The sequence below is a fragment of the Strigops habroptila genome, chromosome 2 (genome assembly GCF_004027225.2).
Source record: "Strigops habroptila isolate Jane chromosome 2, bStrHab1.2.pri, whole genome shotgun sequence".
NCBI lineage: Eukaryota > Metazoa > Chordata > Aves > Psittaciformes > Psittacidae > Strigops > Strigops habroptila.
In genome coordinates, this window is record NC_044278.2 from 3,569,140 (window position 1) to 3,589,067 (window position 19,928).

Genomic DNA, 19,928 nt, shown 5'->3' on the forward strand with positions numbered 1-19,928 from the left:
GGTAGGACAAGGGGGAATGGCTTTAAACTACAAGAGGGGAGATGTAGATTAGATATAAGGAAGAAATCCTTTACTATGAGTGTGGTGAGACACTGGCACAGGGTTCCCAGAGAAGCTGTGGCTGCCCCATCCCTGGCAGTGTTCAAGGCCAGATTGAATGGGGCTATGAGCAACCTGTGGAAGGTGTCCCTGCCGCTGGCAGGGGGTTGGAACTAGATGAGCTTAAAGGTCCCTTTCTTTGGTCCAACTTGGGTCTTTCTTGGGTCCAACCCAAATCATTCTGTGATTCTATGCTTCTGCCTGCCCTGCTGTTCCCTACTGCCCACTGCCTGTGAGCCACTGGCTGTGGCATTGCCCCACAGTGCTGCTGTCCTTGTTTGTGGTGGGTTATGAGTGTATGGGAGGCAGGGGGAAGCCGCAAATTAACATCACTGGCTAATAAAGCAACAGCACCCTTGGGCTGGATGAAAACCATTGCCTTGTTGTGGGCACAGTCTCCTTTCCTCGCCCCACGGTCAGAGCGGGGTGCAGGAATGCCTGCTGCCTCCTATGGCATTGGGCCAGGGCCGAAGGCGCTGAGCGCAGCCGGAGGAAGAGTGTGCTGGCACTTGCCTCACCTCAAACCGTGCCATGCTGTGAGCTGGAGAGCAAGGGCCAGCCGGGTGGCGAGCCTGGCTCCTGAGCGAGCCACGGACCTGCAGGAGGTCAGCAGTTGCCATGGCTTGTGATGCTCTTGGTGCTTGCACCTGCTCTTGGGTTGTGGATGCCCAGAGCGCATCTCAAGCTAGGAAGTAGACACTTTAGCGTAACTGCTCTTTAGCACTTGTGTCTGAATCGTCTTCATTACTGGAGACTTTCTGCCAGGTCCTGTGGTCTGCTGCAGATGCTAATTTGTCACAGCCAAATAGGATTTATGCACGCTCTCCTTCCCTTCCCTGCATATGGGTACTGGCTCCCGCTTCAGTTCTGGGGGTGTTTTGAAGGAATCAGTTCAGCTGGGCATGTTCAGAACAGAGAAAAAGCTGTAATGGTGTCTTTTTTCTTTTTTTAACCTTCTATTGTAGTATAGCCAATGCATATGTATGGCTGAAGAATATGGTCTGCCATGACACAGGTTATGTAGGGCATGAGGACAGCTGTACCGGTTCAGACCAAGTGTCCTCTACCTAGCTCAGTATCACGTCTCAAAAAGCTGTGGGCAGACAGCTGTGCAATTATAGGTTGCTCTGGGAGCCTCCCAAACCAGATTTGATCTATCTGTTTACTACTCCTCTTTCAGGGTCTTGTCCCACATGTTTTGACCCATGTAAACTTTACATATCCACAGCATCTGTCAGCAAGGACATCCCCAGGTCTGCTATGTGCAGCTGCAAGAACTGCCTTACTTGTAAAACTGAATCTGACCAGTTTTGGTTGATGGCCGTTAGGTTTTGAAATAGAAGAGATAGTAAATGGTCAATTCTTGTCCATCTTCTCCATGGCGTACATATTTGTGTAGACCGTTACCAGATCCTCTTAAAGTCACGGTTTTTCCAGGCCAGAGTCCTCACCTGCTCCATTACTTCTTACGTAGAAGTAATTCCCTTGTGTTCTGTCATTGTTCTTGCTCTTTTCCAACACTTTCTCAGGAGCACCTATAAATGAAACAAACACTAGTGGCAACAAAAGACCCCAAATATGTGCTGTGTATTTGTGCAAGGGACAGGGAGAGGGATCTCTTTGGAAATGTTTTCTGCCAAAAAAAGGGACAAAGTAATTTTTAAAGGAAACTTAGGATTAGTATTATCAGTTATTGACAAATGCCGCTTTAGAGCTAAGTGAAGGAAAACTGCTGCAGAGCAGCAGGGGTAGAAACATTCCCTAAGGCTGTGTAATCCATTTGGTGTTCAGCACTGTGAGCCCTGTGCTTCTGGAAGATACGGGAAAACAGACTTTTCTTAATTGCTCTCTGCTGATTAAAGACCCAGGATAATACTCCTTCTAAGAGTTCAAGTTTCTCTTTTAGATTAAAGGTCTACTGGCAGTGATTATTGATATCTGAGATACCTTGATGTGACTTGCTCTGGTGCTTCTGGGTGTGGTGCAGGCATAACTCACACCGTCAGAGATGGGAGAACGTTTGTGCAAGAGGTTCCTCGTCGTTCTGTCCCTGATTCTTATTTATTCTTTTGGTGTGTCAATGCTGTGGCAGAGTTTCTGTGTGCAGGGCCATCCCTTCTTTCATTACACTCACCTAAGCCATAAGTCTTGAATCAATGTTCTTTGATACAATTCTGCATGCCTATTTTTTCAGAACGACCTGAAGGTCCACCTCCTTCCCAAAGAGTTAGTGTCTGAAGTGTGGCATCTGCAAAGTATTTCAGATCGGGCACATGAAATGACCAGTCGTGTATGGAAAACCTGAGTTCTGAGGTCTCGTGTCTCCCCATGGAAAGGTCAGATCTTGCCACAGTCAGCTGATGTTGCTGGGAGCGTGTGGGTTTTGCAAAGACAAAAGAGTACTCAGAAGCTGAGCTACAGCACTTCTGGGTGAGATGCCTGGCTGGCAGGGATACTCAATGCTCCTTTCGTGCCTGTAGATTAAATGGAGAAGTACTGAAGTTCTGTCTGTGATGTGACAAGGGAGACACAAATGGCCAGGTGACTCTGACAGTGCATTTCTCCTTACAGAGCTGCTTCACATGACATTAACCTAGGCACTGGAGCCTGCTGGGCGGGCTGGCGAAGGGGAGGTGCAGGGACCAGGCATCTGCTGGTGCCTGGGTCCTGCATGGTCCTCTTGCTGCATGGCCCAGCAGCACCATCCCCTCTTGCCACTGCCACCTCCTCTTTCCCCCATGCACCTCCTGTCTCCCAAACGAGGCCTTTGAGGTAGATAAGCCAGCGGAAGCAATGAGAGCTGCCTTGCTCTTAGCTCAGAAGCCTGGGACAATAGCCCTCATCTGTAGGGGATAAAGATCGGGGAGCGCTTCCTCCTTATTGCAGGGGATTTTTTCCCTTTCGAAAAAAAACAACCCAACAGATGCACAAGCCTATCATTTCTTATTAATTTTAAAGTAGCTCTTTGCTTGCTACCTCCTCCGTATCGGCCCTTGCATTGTCAGTAAATTATATTGGATTTGCAATTAAAAGCCAGCTGTGCCAGTGCAGTACCAGCCAAATGCCACCATAACTGTCTCCTGGGTGTCCTAGGGGAGGTGTGGAGCACACAGCTCCTCCTCCAGTGAGCTCTTCACTCACTTTGAGAGGGAAAGATAAGAGTTGAAAATGGGATCTCAGGCACATTATTTTTGTTAATCAGAATGCTTGCTTGTTAAGAAATGCAGTTCTTTTATTGATACTGCGTGTTTGTGGGTACAGCAATTCCCAGAGCTTGAAAACTGCCAAATACCCTTCACTGTGAAAGTTAACTGTTTGAGGGGAAAACTTGTCGTGGTGGATGTTTGTCTCGGGCTGATTGTTTTTCTTCTTCCTTTTCTCAGTCAAAATGATTTAATGGAGAAGTATCTCTGCTTCTGCTGTGTGGGCTTTTATAAGTGTTGAAAAGCATTTGTGCCCATCTGTGTTGGAGCAGGAGTTTGCAGCCAGGCAGGGGGAAGAGCATTGTGGATGTGCTGCTCCCTGCCCCTCTGGAGATCCAGCCCATGTCTGGCCTTTCAGAGGCTGAACAGCAACTTGCTGCAAGTTGAAGCAAAACCCCGACTGCTTTGTCTTCCTTCCTCGCTGGAGCTGGGCAGGGCTTTATCTGGGCTGGCTTCTTTTGTCCCTCAGCTGCCTGGGCTCCTGGAGCCAGACAGGAAGCAAGGAGTTCTTTGGCTGTTGCCTCTCACTTTTGGATGGATCCGGAAGGTTCAGCAATCCAGCGCAAGAGGGAATAGGAGAGAAGGAAAGTGAGTCTCTTCTGAACTTGGAGCAGGGCTCCAGGCTGTAACATTACATACAGGCAAGGTCCCCTAGACCACCGGCAATGGAAGAAGGAAGCCCCGCATAGTGCTAGCCATGAGGGTGGTGGGATTTGACATCTACCAAAAGGCTGCATGCATCAGAGATCTGCGCTGTGGGTCCTCGAGGTTGTGATCTTGGCAGCGAGCTTTGGAAGGTCCAATACATGCCTCTGCTGAAATTACGATTTTCAACTGGATAATTGGAAAACTCCTCAAAGAATTCCTATGTAAAAGGCATTAAAAGCCTGCAAAACAAGGTTGTGTGCTCAGCCGAGAAATGCCTGAATGGGTGTTACGTACAACTTTAGATTCCTACTGCTGCATGCTTGCCTTGCGGTGCAATTTTAATTGTGCCATTGTATGCACGGTGTTTGTATGCTGTAGCAAGGCTACATGTGCATACAAGAACTGCATTACAAGCTCTATTTAGGTGTGCAATAAAGATCTTGCCCTTCCTGCTGCTTTAAAAACAATTCACTTCAAAGGCTGTAGTATTTGCTTTGTCCTTTGGCCTTTACTGGGTGAGAGAAAAGCCTGTCTGCACCTTAAATGTGTTGGTTGTTGTTGTGGTTTGAGCCCAGCCGGTAACTCAGAACCACGCAGCCGCTTGCTAACTCCTCCCCCTTTCTTCCCCCCCATCTCCCAGAGGGATGGGGAGGAGAATCAGAAGAATGTAACTCCCCTGGGCTGAGGTAAGAGCAGCCCAGTAACTAAGGTATAATACAAACCCACCACTGCTACCACCAATAACAATAACGATAAGAGAAAGAACAAGGGGAGAGAATACAATTGCTCACCACCCGCCGACTGATACCCAGCCCGCCCCGAGCAGCAATCTGGGCATTCTGGATAGCTCCCCCCAGTTTCTATACTGGGCATGACGTGCTGTGGGATGGAATACCCCTTTGGCTAGTTTGGGTCAGGTGTCCTGGCTCTGCTTCCTCCCGGCTTCCCGTGCCCCTCCTCACTCGCAGAGCATGAGGCTGAAAAGTCCTTGATCGGAGTAAACATTACTGAGCAACAGCTATAAACATCGGTGTGTTATCAGCGTTGTTCTCAGGCTAAAGTTGAAAACACAGCACTGCACCAGCTACTAAGAAGGAGAAAAATACAGCTGAACCCAGGACAGTTGTCTCTAGTAGTATCTTTCCCCAGGAAAAAGAGATTGGTACAGCAAACAGTGGGGGAGTGTTTGCCTCTGTTGTTCCTCTCCCTGTTTGTTTCGAACATGCTAGGTTTCCTCCCTTAAATCAGATTATTTCATAAAGAGTAAAAAGAAACATAATTTGGAGCAGCAGCAAGCTGAGCCCAAGTTAATAGTTTGAATTGCACTCCATCTGTTCAGCTGCATGGCCTGATGGATGTGCTGAGCCCATTTTTCACGATTTGTTTTAAGCTGGTAAGAACCATCTCTCCTGGCTCTGGTCCAGGCTGGCTGGGGAGAAAAACTTCCTATCTGGACATCCATGTCCAGAGTGGGGGATTGAGTCAGTAATTCCCGATGCCAGGCTACCTCTTCTACCTGCAAGTTGCTAGTTTTTGAAAGGTTAATTTTGTCTCTGGACTTGAACATTGTTGTCAAAAACTAAAGAGGGGGGAACCTCCATACAGACATCCCCCCCCCCCCCCCCCCCCCCCATGTGTGCAAGCACAGAGGAGGAAATTTGCAAACATGATTATGCAGGACACGCTTTAATCGGCTTATTGCTGTTTTATGATGGCAAGCAAGCAGTCACAGAAGCCAGGGTGATTGGCCTTGCCATGTGCGCATGCTGCTGGTAACTCAATAACCGATGACACCACCCGTGGTCTCCAGACCTCGAGCCTTTGATGTAGCAACAAACAAGATAGATTGCTGTAATTTATCTGGCCCCTGGAGGGCTGTGCTGGTAATGTGATGAGCCCAAGGGCCAGCCATCCCGTAATCTGTGCAAAAATACAGTGGATCGCAGTCGCCGTGTGCGGGTTGTCTTTGTTCTGTGCTGCGCGAGTTTGCGTGTGTACAATGGCTGGTACTGGTCTCGATTTCCAGCAGCCAGGGGCGGTAAGTGTTATTTGATATGCCGGTCCCTCCATTAACTTTAATTGGTTTGTTATATAGTAAATATACTCCTTTCAAATAGATTGAGGACGGCAGCGCTGGAAGCGTTATATTTCCCTGTATGCGTTTACAAGTGTAACTGAGCGACTGGGGAAGATGTGCTGGGTTTCGGGGGAAAAAAGAATTGGATTTTGGACCCAGCCAAGCCTCCAGTGGGTTTGCTGATGGAGGGCAAATGCTCATGGCGTTGCAGTCGGGTAGCCTGGAAACCCAAGGAGAAGGATGTGCGGCCTCCTGGCTTGCACGTGGGCCTCTCTCCTGCTAGAAGACAGCCTGGCTGGGCTGTGCCAAGAGAAGAGGGAGTCGCTGCTGGATTGGGGAGCCCCAGCAGCATCTCCCCAGCCACCCGTATGCACCAGGGTGCTGCAGAGCATCCGTGTGCCGCCACCAGTGCCCTTCTGCAGCAACCCCATTCCTGGGATCTCGGGGTCATAGGGTTGGAAAATCAGAGTAGTATTGAAAACAAAGCCTTGCCAGCTTGAGTTTCTGGTTTGCTGCCATGTGGTGGGGTATCTTTTGTTCCTGGATTCTTACTGCTACCAAAGAAGGATTTTATGTCACCTCAACTCTGCTTCTTTCAGAGGGGTACCTTAAAAAACATTCCCCTTGAATCAGCAAGGAAGTTGCAGCATAGCTGGGAGGGTGCTGGGCTAGAGCCCAATGTGCCAGCTTTATAACGGGGTATGAGGGCTTGCCTTGCTGAGCACAGCTGCCAAAGGGGTAGGACGGGTACATCCAGGAGGAAGCGCTGTTGGGAAGTAACGCTGGGCTCCTCCTTTCCCACAGGTATGGCCTTGGCCCAGCGGCAAGTGGCGGTGCAGGAAGGGCCCCTTTACCGCACGGAGGGGTCCCACATCACGCTGTGGTGCAAGGTGAGCGGCTACCAGGGCCCGTCGGAGCAGAACTTCCAGTGGTCCATCTACCTGCCCTCGGCCCCTGAGCGGGAGGTGCAGATCGTCAGCACCGTCGACCCGTCCTTCCCCTACGCCATCTACACCCAGCGCGTGCGCAGCCGCGGGATCTACGTGGAGCGGGTGCAGGGGGACGCCGTCCTGCGCACTATCCACCGACCTGCAGGACCGGGGACGCCGGCGAGTACCGAGTGCCAACGCCACACGACGAGAGGTACTCGGGAGCTACAGCGCCAAGATGAACCTCGTGGGTAAGCCGTCCTGATAGCAGCGTGGCTGGGGCAAGGGGGCATCTCCCAGCCAACATGCAGCACGAACCCATGAACCCCTCCATGTGAAGTGTAGTCCAGATAAGGTGTCAGCAAAAACACCAGTGAGAAGACTAAGCAGAGAGGCAGGCAGCATGGGTAGTGTGAGTTGCAGGAAATCACCATATAGAGGCACAGGAGATATCAAGCTTTTTGTAGTAATAAGGCCCTTGTAAAGAAGAGATGCCAGGCAGCATAGCTGGGGAGAGGAACATTTGAAGCTCTGGCTGAAAGCAAAAGGAATGTGGAAATGATTTATGTAGGAGAAAGCTGCCCCAGATGGCACAAGCTGCAGAGGAGAGAGCTGAGTGTGCCAAAAGGTAGTGAATAGTGGAGTGGGGAAGAGAGCAGATGTAACAAGCAGCATATAAAGGGAACAAGAGAGGTCACAGAATCAACTACATTGGAAAAGACCTTAAGGTCAACAAGTCCAACCATTACCCCAAGACTGCCAAGTCCACCACTAAACCGTGTCACTAAGGCCTCATCTACATGTTTTTGAACACTTCCATCTTCAGGCTCTTATCAGAGGATAATGCTGAACGCATCCTGAAAATACCACACCGATTGAATTGAGTTGTCTGTAGATGAAACGTGGGGGGAGTTGGTTTGGGGTTTGTTTGGTTGTTTTGTTGTGTTAAAAAATTGAAAACAGGTTCTTTAAAATCTGGAAGTAATTTCCACAGCAACCTCTCAGACTAAGCCGACTTGACCTTTTCAAGCTTCAGCTTGCTTTCTTGTGTCTCAAAATGGGATTGGATTTGAAGTCTCTAACTCAGCTAACAAAAGTCAAATAGATTCCATCAAACTCTTTGCTGAAGGACTCCTAAAGAACTCCTCTGCAAGCAGAGACCACCCCTCTAGCAAATTTAAGCCCACAGACAGCAGGCTTGCTTTCCTTGGAAGACTTCTGTGGGCCTGCAGGTTCTCTGTTTGGAAACCACTTTGGTATTATCCAGACTAGCTAGTCAGGGTGTTGGCTGTTCAGGCCCTGTTGACACAGGAAACCCATTGTGAAAGGAGTAAAGGTGTGAAGTTTAAATCCAATAGACCTCCTTTGGGTTGTGGCTTCTTGCCCTCAGCTTGCATGTACTTTGGCTTCTTCCCTTCAGAGGTGCAGCCCAGCCACTCTCCCAGGTGAAGCCCCGTGCTTGGGTGCATGTTCGTACTTGGGTGCCATCTGATGTCCGTGAGGAAGTTGGGGAGGTAGATGCCTGTATACCCTTTTCTGTTGGTGGGTTTGGTTTGTTTGTTTGTAGTTCTGTGATGTGCTTCAGGTGCCCGGGTTTGTGGTTGGCCCCTTTAGTTGAACAGGACTGAGTCAGCACTGCTGCTGTAAAAGTCACCTCAGGGAGTGAAAGCCCATTGAAAACCAACACCCAGTGGGGAAAAATGTGCCTGGGGGCAGGCTGGTTTGGGGCTCGGGTTGCTCTGCCAGTGAGCTGCACCCTGTGGGCTCTTGCAGGAAAGCTGTTGAAAACAAGTGAGAGTACCCGTGTTAGCTGCTGGTGGTGCACAGATGGGATGGGGGATGCGGGTTGAGCATAGCCAGTGTGAGTGATGGCTATAGGGCACTGGGAATGGAGAAGCCAGCACCCTCCTGGTTGATTTGGTGGCCGGCCCAGGGCTTGCTGCTTGGTTGCTTTTTCTCTGTCCTAACACTTGCACAAGTACAAGGCGTGTAAGATCTGGGATTCCGTAGACACCATGAATAGCGTTTTGAGGATATTGGCTTCAGGGCTTAATGTGCATCAGGGATGTTAAAGAAGATAGATCTAAAGTACTTTTAGTGGGATTAGTTAAATCACATATGCCCCTTCATGGATGCTTGCGGCTCACAATTTGGGGCCCTAATTTGGTTTAGCTTAATTCATTTCCGGAAATTCACTTCAGAAGTTGGCTTAAGGTCACTTGTGTTTTGAACGTGTGTATCTGTGTAGGTGTTTTCTGTGGTTTAACCAAACTCTTGACGGAAACTGACTTTTCCAGAGTGCCCCCTTGTGATGAGCTGTAGGACAACAAGCCCATTCATGTGAGCGGTGTTGACTTGAACCCTGTTGGACCTTGAAGTCCTGCTGGGGAAATGGGGCTCTTCTCTGCAGGCTGGGCAGAGCACGCAACCTTTTTATCCCCTGACATTTCAGCTCTCAGCTACAGGTCATGGGTTTTTCAGGCTGGCTTTGTTGGCTGTAGACAATAAGCGAGAAGAGGTACACAAGAGCTAAATGAGAGTTATTGTTCTCATTTTCTCAGAAACAGAAACAAAACTTTTTTTATTTTTTTTCTTTCATCCAGTTATGAATTTTTAATTGACTCATTAGATTGAATGGCTCTTTTTTGGCAACAAGCAAAAGCCTGCAGGGAGGCAGGTTTGTAAGCATCTCCACTCTCTCCGTTTATGTGTGAAATGGATGTGTTTGGAACAGTGTTGATTCTAGACTTGCTGCTCTGAGAAGCTTTGAGTTGTGTGTCCTGTGTTTAAGGGAAGAGATGAAGGAAAAGTTCTTCCTTCTCACCCAGGCAATACAACCACGTGTTAGGGGAGCTGGATGGGACACTGGTGCAGCAGCACATGGGGCTGCTATCTGCATCGGGACAGACTGGCAGCGAAGCAACCAGTATGTGCCTCTGCTCCTGTCATCTGGGCAGCATCAAGGGCTATACATCCAGATTTTTCAGCTGCTAAAACATGTCTCATCATCTTCAAAGATGTGCTGGTTGGGCTTGAAAGTACAGTTCTATCCACCTCACAAACAGCAAGCATGGCTAGTGTCTCCAATTGAGGTTCCTTTTTATTCACTGAGATTTTGGCCAGGAGCTAGTACCACTCCAAGGACCTGATGTCTCTGGCCTGGACTAAGAAGTGCTCCTCAGGCACTTCATGGGATTCTTATCTGGATTTAGGCATGCAGTGCAAGTGTTAATCTCTCTGAAGCTAGGAATGAGTCCAGTAACGTGGTTCAGAGGCCTTCTGCCATGGGAAGAAATGTGTATCAAGGCTTAAACTTTTTCATCAGTCTTCAATTTCCTTCAGTTGCTTCAAAAATTAGTCTTTCTATCTTACTACCCATATTCTCATCTCCTTCTGAGCTGTATCCTTGGGAAGGAGGAGTTATACCTGGGCTGCAAGATGTGTTAGGAGGAAGAATTTAGGACAACTCAGATGGAATTGCTTGTGCTGAGGGAGGTGGCAAAAGGGGAAAAAGTAATGGGTGCAGCCTTTCAGGATGTTGTAGAACTGTGGTTGATTATGAGAAAGGATTATCCCACATACAAAGTCTGCTGGCTGTGAGAAGTACATGGGCTGCTCATTGCTTTATGAAGAAGTTAAGGACAGCAAGGAATTTTCAGGTGAAAGAAAGCAGCATCCCGGTAACATAGCATCACCACTGGCAGGGCAGCAGTATTTTCCAGATTGTCATTGGAATTATTCCTCGTCTTAATAACACTTGAAATATGGACAAAGAGATCTCTGTGCAGTAATTTAGGTGGTGAAGCTGCAGGGATGCTGTGCAATCCGAGGTGCCGGTTTGTGCTTCTCAACTTACGTTAATGGGTAAATAAACTTGTGTTTGCTGTGGGGTAGAAGTGAGCTCGCAGCAGTTACTTCAGAGTTCGTGAGTCACTGCAAATTTGTACTCCACTATATCTCTGCAACGAGTTGTTAGTGTGCCTGTACCCTTACAGCCTGTACCTGATAACAGCAAAGAGGCCCAGGTATAACCTCTTCAGAAGCTTCAGGCTTTTATCTCGGTGTTATTTTATCTATGCTCCCACAAATGTTGAGCTCTTTTTCAGAGTACGTGATTTGATGGAAGAAATGAAGCTTTGAGGTTTTTCTTGAACAGGCAGTGACAGAGCAGGAGGAAAGGTTTCAAAGCACTTGAGGAGGTGGCAGCTCTTGTACTTTTTATTTTGTGGGAAACAGCTGTACAGCATCAATCCTAAACAAGTTAAAGCAAAGCAAATGAAAGGGTTTTGGATGGGGTGGGCTGAGGGAGGGACCACAACCTCCATGGTACCGCTGAGTGAGAAGGAGCAATTTCGGTGCAGAGTTGAGAAACAAGCAGCACTCGGGCTCCGCTGTCTTGGAGGAGGGCAGGAGCTGCTGTGGAGCTGGTAGTGCCTGCAGGGACGATCACTGACATCTCCTTCCTTCCTGCCAGGCTTAGGTGAAAGGGGGGCAGAGAGGATCTGCACTAGCGTGGTGGTATTCAGTGGCTCCCTTGTTCACCCTCTCAGCCTGGCCACACTTCTGCTCTCTGCTAGGTCTCACCCTGCCCAGGTAGGCTGGTGCCTTGATGTCTGCCCTGCTCCCCTGGGTCCTGTCTGGCTGTGATGGCTCCCAGGAGCTGGGTGTGTGTTCTTTTGGCTGGCAGCCCCATTGTGGTGAAGTTTTGACTTGGGAGCGGTGGTGGGTGAGGACACTGGTGGTATGAAGAGCCGGCTGCCTCTCTGCCTCATGTCAGAGCTGGCTGCAGCTCTGCTTGGAGGAGTCCTGTCTCCAAATGCTGAGCTGCCCGAGTCTGCAGATCAGAACTCAGCCCATGGGTAGTTTAACCATGTCTTTAAGATTGTGTCTGGTAGGAGTCCACTGTGGCATGTGACTGTGTGGCCAGCTGCAAGCCCATGGCAAGAAGGATAACTGTAGGGTGCATCTGAGAGGCTTTAGCAACACGGGAGGCGGAAGAAAGACTTAAGGTTGGTGCTGGAAGGGAGGGAGCTGCATAGGTCTCAGACGAGCATTGAAGAAAAGAAATCAGGTCTCTCTTGTTGACCTTGCAACCGAGAATCTCCAGAATGTTGGTGGAAAGCTAAAGGGCATGGAGCAGGCAAAAAAGACAAAAAAATGTGAAATTTATTAGCTTGTACCAGCTGTTGCTGCTTGTTACCAGCAGCTTCTCCTCTTCTTTGTGAAGTGCTGCCATATGTGATCTGCGTGTGCGCAGAGCAGAGCGGGGAAGTCATGTCACAGATTTGCCATGGGAGAGCACTGCCTGCTCCTGGGAACCTGGGGGGACCCAACGCAAGTGTAGTCACCTCTGCTCACGTGAGGAGCATGGACCTTGGTGGCTGCTGGTTTATTCCAGCTGTCAGATGGGCAGAAGGTGGCTTTGCTTGAGGGAGGTGTCAGAGAGAGGTGGTAGTCTTGCGGACAAGGATCTGCTGGTTTTGATAGAAGTCTTTGGGAGTCTTCTTTCTATGCTGCCATTTTCTCTTCCTCCTGAGAGACGAGGGGAAGTGTTTGTCACTGGACGTGTGTCCTGGGGGGACCAGGCTTTTTGCAGATGAGCAACAGCAGGCAGAAATGGAAGCGAGCAGTTCAGACTGCCCTGAGAGGGTTGCACAGGCTCCGTCTCTGGCGCATTTCAAGACCTAACAGGATCAAACCCTTAGCAGCATGGTCTGACCTTATAGTTGACCCTGCTTGACCTATAGTTGTGCTACAGACCTCATCCCCTCCCCGAGGTCCTTTCCATCCTGAATTGTCCTATGATCCCATAATGAATCGTATCGGGCTGCTGTGCAGTAGGAACCACTGTTGGGCAGCAGTTTGGAGAGAGGGTATTTAAGGAAAGGTATAAAACAGTATATAGTGGGGATGTCAGTGCTAAATAATGGCATAACATTGGTGATCTCAACCAGGTGAGAACAGCAAGGACCTATTGTACATCCCCAAATTCTTTTTTCTTTCTGGCACATTTTTTGTATTTCATATTTCTTTAGAGACATTGCAGGAGTTTATCTATTGCTGTCATCTGGTCTATGAAAGGAGAATTTGAGATCCTAGTGCAGATGTCCTAATCTCTCTGAGGCCATCACAGTGACTTTGCTACCTCAATGAAGCATGTGTATGCTTTATTTGGCCAAGCCATCAGTTAACCAAAGCGAGTTCCGGGATTGGTGGTGTTCAAATTCCTGCTTTATGAGTTACATTCATCTTTGCCTGTTTGGGCTGTGCTTGTTGCAGTAATTAGCTCCCCAGAGGAGTAAAATGTCCTTCACTTTCAAATTACCCTTTAGCTGACATTAAAAAAAAAATTAAAGAAAAAGTAAAATCAAATACCTTCTCCTAGGTGGTCCTTTGCAGCTAGACACTAGGGTATTTTGTTCTTAGTGTCCTTCTCTACATGCCTAAAGCTCTTTGTAGTAGCCTTGGAAGAGAAAATTTGACCTATGCTGCTCTGCTTTTTGTTTCTGTTCCTGCTGTGGATGGAAAGGGAGTGTTTGTCTGTTAATGGGGGAGGAATGAGGAGGGGTAAACATATTTCACCTCTGGCGGTTCCTATGGGTACAGCCTGAGAATTGCACCAGCAAACCCGAGTACCCCGTTTCTGATGCTACGGAGCAGTGGGGGGCTGCAGGCATTGGGTCCTACCATGCTGCCGACTCACTGCGTGTCCCTGGGTACGGCGCGCTCCGTCTCCCTCACCATATTCCAGCTGGTAAAATTAGCATACAAGCCTTTCATAAAATCTAAGCTAAATAACTGTGAAGTGCTTCGAGCTCCTCAGATAGCGGGAGTTAGAAACAAAGGCTTCTCTTTCAGCTCTGCCTGGTAATGATGCTGAATAGGATTCATCTCCAGTCCTGCTTATCCATTTCTGATGTCTTGGAAGTATCGCTGCTTAAGCTCACTCAGTTTTGCCCTTGCAGAAGCAGTGAGGCTAATCGGCACTGCCAGGCTGAGGAGGCTGGTGGTCTGGTGGTGCAGGCAACCCTGTGGCCAGCAGCTCCAGAGCTGGCACGAGGGGCTGCTTCCTTACAGCCTCCTGGGCACGGGTGTGCATGAAGCCAGTCCAGAGGCTCCATGCCTCTTCCAGATGTAACAGTCCTGATGGCAAGAGGAAGGCACCAAGACCTATTTGAATTTCCAGTCTTTGTCTCTTTTTTCGAATCTTGGCTTTAGTCATATATAATCTGGCAATGAATTGCATGGGCTTAGTTATTCCTTGTGCTCTCTAAAACACTTTTTTGTTGATACCATTCATGTTACAGCTGAAAGCTTATAACAGAAATCTCTGTATGTGTCCTCGCATTGCTAGACAAGGTTCACTCATTATTTTATGTATCTTTATCTCATCCCCGGTTAGTATATTTTCCTGCTAAACACTTCAAATTATGACAATTTTGTTGCAGTACACCATGTCCCATTCTTTCCGGTTGGAATTGCTTGCCTAATTTTTACTTATTGTTGCATTAAATGACATCGCTTCTGCACCTCTATCTGCACAGGAGATGTGGAACAAATTTTAGGCAGACCTGCCTGAAAAAATGGGTAATCCATTGTATCTACTCTCCCCCTTCTTTGCTGTTGAGTTTTTTCCCCTCCCTCGCCTTCGTGCCCTGTCCCTCAAAACCACAGGCTTCTTGGTGGTGTGACATGCTTTGTGGGGAAGGCTCTCCATTGTGGAAGTGTTTCTTTCTTTCCCCCCTCCTGTCCACCTACCCATTTCTCAAAGCCCTGGTGTTAGACACATTTGGGGCACATCACCATATTCCATATGTTTTTTTCCCTACATTGTCCCTTTTGAGGTAGAGGTACTTTTTTAAATTTAGCTAGCACGTGGAGGAGAATTACAATAAGAATACACGTCCCTTTTTATGCATGTCTGTACTCTTGTACCTCTGCATTGTAAGAAAAAATGTGTTCTAAAATGCATTTCTAAAAATGTAAATGAATGCAGCCACAGGCGATTGCACAGCCCTCTGCTCGCAGATCTAGGCTGGTCTTTAAAACGAGCCCTCTCGCTTCCAGGCTATCTATGTCCCTTACTTGTCAGGAAGGGAGGCGCAGGAGCCCAAATGCTGGCTTGCCTTCAGACTGTGAAGAGCTGCAGCGTTTTGCATGGGTAGGTTTCTGTGTAGCGCTGAACCTGAATAGCAAAATCAGTCCAGTCAGTTGAAATGATCTTTGAAGACTAAAGCAGTCTTTCCTGCAAAAGCCTCTTTTCTGAAGACTCGGAGTCTTGCCCTCTCGTCTGCTCCAGGCATGCTTGGCTCCACTCAGGCATGCGTGTCTCACGTTGATGGGACCGTGGCACTGGCTGTTCCACCAAGCCCTTTGCCTCTTCAGTGTTGGTGAGGCTGGAGGCTGCAAGGCTTGGGGTCCTCTGCTGCCCTGGAAGGAGCTGCTGCAAAAGCAACACTCAGCCCATGTGCCCCTTTCACTTGTTCTGATGACTCTTCCAATATACTCTGCCAGTTCCTGGTAAAATGAGGCATTTGGTCATCCTAAATGTCGTCTTGATTTATAGGATGCCTCTTAGAATATCTCTCTGAGAAGAGGTCAGTGCTGTAAGGCTGTTTGTATATATTGCCATCATGTCTGTGTGTTACGTGCTGATATGAGGTAAAGGATACAAAGGTTTTTAACTAGGATGGAAAAAATCTTTGGCCAGAGATCCCATTGCATTTGAAGACCAACTCTACCTCAAGTGTTCAGAAAACGTGTAGATGTGGCCTTGAGTGACATGGTTTAGTGCTGGGCTTGGCAGTCCTGAGGTAAAGGTTGGACTTGATGGCCTTAAGCTCTTTTCAACCTAATTGATTCTATGATTTTAAGTGGGCTACTCAGGACCCGAGGTTCAAATCTTGGGCTCTCCATCTTTTTCAGGAAAGTAAACCTGATGTGAGGGGACTCTTTCAGGTCAGGCTCTGCATGCTTATCATGGGAAGCAAAAGGTCATCTAGTGTTAGTAGATGTTTACTAGTTAGTAGTATTTCCACCCAGTGTGTTCTGGGCAGCTCCCATCCTCTTTTTTTTCCCCAGAATGATTACTCTCTCACTACATGCAGAGGAGAGAGAAGCTCTGGGAGATGCAAAGCAAGCCAGAGCACAAAAGGAGAGCCAGAAGGAGCTGGTCTTAGTTGGGCGAGCAGGTGGTGGAGCCAGCGGGCTGTAATGTGGGATGGGCAGAGCTTGGTACCTGCCTCCTGCGTGCTCAGCAGCTTGCCAGGGGTTGCCTCCGGCTGTATCGACCACCACGCTGGAGGGTGTTTGAGGGGCACCCATCTCTTCTGCCTCCCCCCTTGTGATGGGTACCAGCAGGGCTGAGGGGCCAGGACAGCCTGGTGGCTCCCTGGCATTGGACCTGCTCCTGGCCTTGCTGGCACAGCCTGCTGGCATTCCTGGCAGTGTTACCGGAATACCGGGTGGCAAGGGAGAGGCGTGAAGTGTGCAGGTTTCTCTGCTTCTGTGCCTCCAAACAGGCTCTCAGCATTAAATGGGGAAAGCGATAACTGTGAGCGCAGCTGGTAACATATGGCACCCGTCCCCTGCCTTAGCAATTGCTCAGTGAACTCTGAAAGTGGAATACGGTCCCCATGGCTCCAGCCAGCTGCAGCACTGAGAAATCCTGCAGTGGAGCGGCCCGTTACTCGATTCCTGGTGGAAACGTCACGTTCCATGTTGCCTGTTTTTCATGCTGCCTCTCTGGGGAGGTTTGTGCTACACTTACTCCTTCCTCCTCCTCTTATTTTTATTTTTTATTTTTTTATAATTCATTTCCCCTGGAGGATTGCTTTATTTGTTCTTTAGTTCCAGCCCCTTAGACTTGGCTGCTCTGCATTTCTGCCAGTCTGCTGCCCTGAGAGGCAGGGGCAGCTGTTTCTGCTGTTGATGCTGATGCTTTTCTCACGTTGCCTGTGGTGTTGCTGCACTAGGTGTGGTGGCGAATGGTTGAGTCCCCATGTAGTGCAGTGCCTGTTGCTGAGCCAGCCCGCTTCTGTGGCACAAAGCTCTGTGCTCGTTGTGGTGTGGGTGCGTGAAATTTTGCTGAAAAATGACAAAACAAGCAAAACGAAGTCAAAGTGGGGGCCAGTGCTCGGGCAAACCGCAGAGAAGCAACAAACCCAAAAGCTCCTAGCAGCATTACCAGTGGTACATCAGATCCTTTTTGTCCTATCAGATAGGATAGCGCAAAAGCTGAAAGGAAAGCCTACTACTTCTGTCTCACCCTCATGAGGGCTCAGAAGACTAAGTGAGACCCCTCTGATTCAGGCTCATTACCTGCTAATTTGGAGGTGTTACTAGTGAGCATCCTGGGGGAGAGATTTATTGTGGTTTAAAACATCAGAAGGTCTCTGCCCTGCTTCGGCTGCCTGCTGCGGGTGGGTGGGAAAGGGAGAGCAACGCTTTAGTGCTTCAGAGGTAGGCTTTTGGTCCCAAGGCAGCCTATCCCCTCACCTCCTCCAGCCAAAAGCCCTGGCAGGGCTGGCCTTTCCCACTCCCTCCAGCTCCTCCCAGGTAGTGCAGGGGTTTGCTTCACGTGCTGAGCAGGAAGCCTGACCTGCCCTGGGACAGAGGTGCCCCTCAGTAGGGAGAAGCTTGGAGGAGACATTTTCCATCTTGGTTCTGTGTCTGCCCTGTCGGTTTAGCTGTATAACAGTTTTACAATCTTTATCTGATATAGGTTTAAGAGGATTTCCCTAGGCGCAGTGGGATTATTATAAGTCGGAGTGCAGTCTCCAGCTGATACTCCTTCAGCAAGTATTTATTTTAAGTGGGTTTAACAGTATTTAATTTAAAATTTTTACTTTTTTTTTTTTTGCATGGGTTATAAGTAAATTGTTTACGCTATCAGAGAAGCAGAGCCTGGATAAAATGAAGGAATGTATTGCTGCTTTCCAGGCTGGGGATGGTGGAAAGAAAGCAGCAGCTGGAGGTGGGAAGGAAAGAAGATAAAATAGTAATGTTGAGGGAAATGTAACGTTATTCCAAGTGGCACTGATTAGTAATACTGCCAAACAGCTGTTTCTAAAAAGGAGATGTAATGGGAAGGAGAGCTGGAAGGAACATGAGAGTGATGCAGGCAGCGCTGGCTCATCGTTTGAGCAGGGGGTAGCTGCTATCAACCCTGTATCTGTCCCATGCGGTACCAGAGACTGTGCTGCTGCAGCCCCCTGGAGCTCAGGGGGCTGGGGTGTCCCATGTACCCTCCCAGCCCTCATGGGGTGGCACTTGGTCAGGTTTCCACTTGAAGTGTTCCCTCCATTTTAAGGTTTTCTGCCACCATCTGAAAAAGAGCAGCAGTGGCACCCCTTGCCATTGGGAAGGCTGCGTCTGCAGGGGAAAAGTCTCCTCTCGAGCCATGTGCAGGCTGTTTCTTTATCTTCTCCCTCCCTCCAGCAGGCTTTATTGATGGCAGAGGGCTGTGGGGCTGGATGTGTGTGTGCACAGCCTGAAGTCCTGCTGGGTTAGCAAGAGCTGCCTTCTGGCCACCTGCACCTGGACAGTGTCCATAGTCCTTTGAGTATTTCAGAGGATGCTAATGGGATGGGATTAGCCGCCCCACTTGCCCTTGCCATCAACAAGAGACATTTCTAGAGAGCCTACAAAGAAGGGCAAAGCCAGAACTAACTTGAACAAAGGTGCTTTTGAATGCGGAAGGAAGCGTGATTTTACCCTCTGGCCTTATGGAGGGAAGAGGTGGGGCTGCTCTGTTCCCCATTTGATATCTGAATGAGCCTCTGCCTTAAGGGATAGTTGTTGGCTGAGTTAGTACTAATGGGCTGGATGCCCTTCAGTGTCCCTGTTCTGTCCTGCTCTGCTTCTCTGACACTGTGTTTCAACATACTGTGCCCTTTGTTCCTTACTGGGTACTAGTTAAAATGGTAGCTTAGGGCTCTGCAAAGAAATGTGGTAGCTAGGGATGCCTGCCTTAGAGCAGTGCGTCATGGCAGGCAGGGCTTTCCAGACAGGGATGCCTCTGTGCTGGGCGTGATGTGCTCTGAGCACTTCACTTTCTCAGACCCTGTCATTCTTCATTTTTAAGCTGCCTGTTCAAGAGTCCAAGATTTTCATAAAGCTGTTCCTTACCAGAAGCATTTCCCAACTGTAACTCGTAATGCCAAACTTACTGAGGGCGAGAAGATTTAGAGAGACCAGTTTTTTATGGCATTATGCTGTTGCATGGAAACAAAGAGAAGAGATCCCAAAGCAGCAGGTTACTTATTAGAGGGCTCACGTTAGGCTCTTTTGAGCCTTGTCCTCTGAAGAGTTGCATCATCATGCCACAGATGACCGCAGGCGCTCCGGCAGTCTGGTGTCACCTTTGGAGCTCTCTCAGGTGTACTGATGCCACCTGTCCGCAGGTAGGACTCCTTCCAAAACTGCAGGTGATGGTTGCATGTGATGGATGGTCCACATGGCACCGCGGCTAGAAGGCGGGAGCGCTGGCACAGCAATGCTGACCAACAGGGAAGGAAAAGCTGGTGGGGAGGTGGGGTTGGCAGAGGCATGAGCCATTTGTTTGGAGAGACTTCGTGCCTTGGAGGAGCTCCCTGGCTGCAGGGGCAGCCGCTCTGGGACAGCACAGAGATGCGCTATGGCTACAGGGATGCTTCCCCTTTGCATGAAGGGTTCCTTCCTCCAAGCTGGGTCCTGAGGTACAGGGTAAGCCGAGCCAAAGATGGAGCCCTTTGGCTGTGGTGTGGTCAGGAGGAATCAAGGGGCTCCTGCTTTTGCTGGAGAAAGGGAAGGTTGTGGAAATCCCAGAGCTGGACTGGGCAATGCGAAGGGGAGCAAATGGAGGCGTGAAAGGCAGAGAGTGAGTGGGCTGAGAGAGACTGAAAGTGAGGGAGTTAAAAACAGGGAAAAGGTGGAAGGAAAAAAGAAAGAGATCTGAAAAGGGAGCAGGAAGGAAAGCAGGAAGTGCTTTCT

The 19,928-nt window shown here is 49.0% G+C and overlaps 1 protein-coding gene across 1 annotated transcript in view; it reads left to right on the forward strand.

Moving 5' to 3' along the window:
* IGSF3 (immunoglobulin superfamily member 3) overlaps positions 1–19,928 on the forward strand; it is a 95,898-nt gene that overhangs the window by 21,776 nt on the left and 54,194 nt on the right. The window contains 2 exon segments of the mRNA XM_030471925.1: positions 6,832–7,109; positions 7,111–7,207. Of these exon segments, the coding sequence (XP_030327785.1) occupies positions 6,832–7,109; positions 7,111–7,207 (375 nt within the window).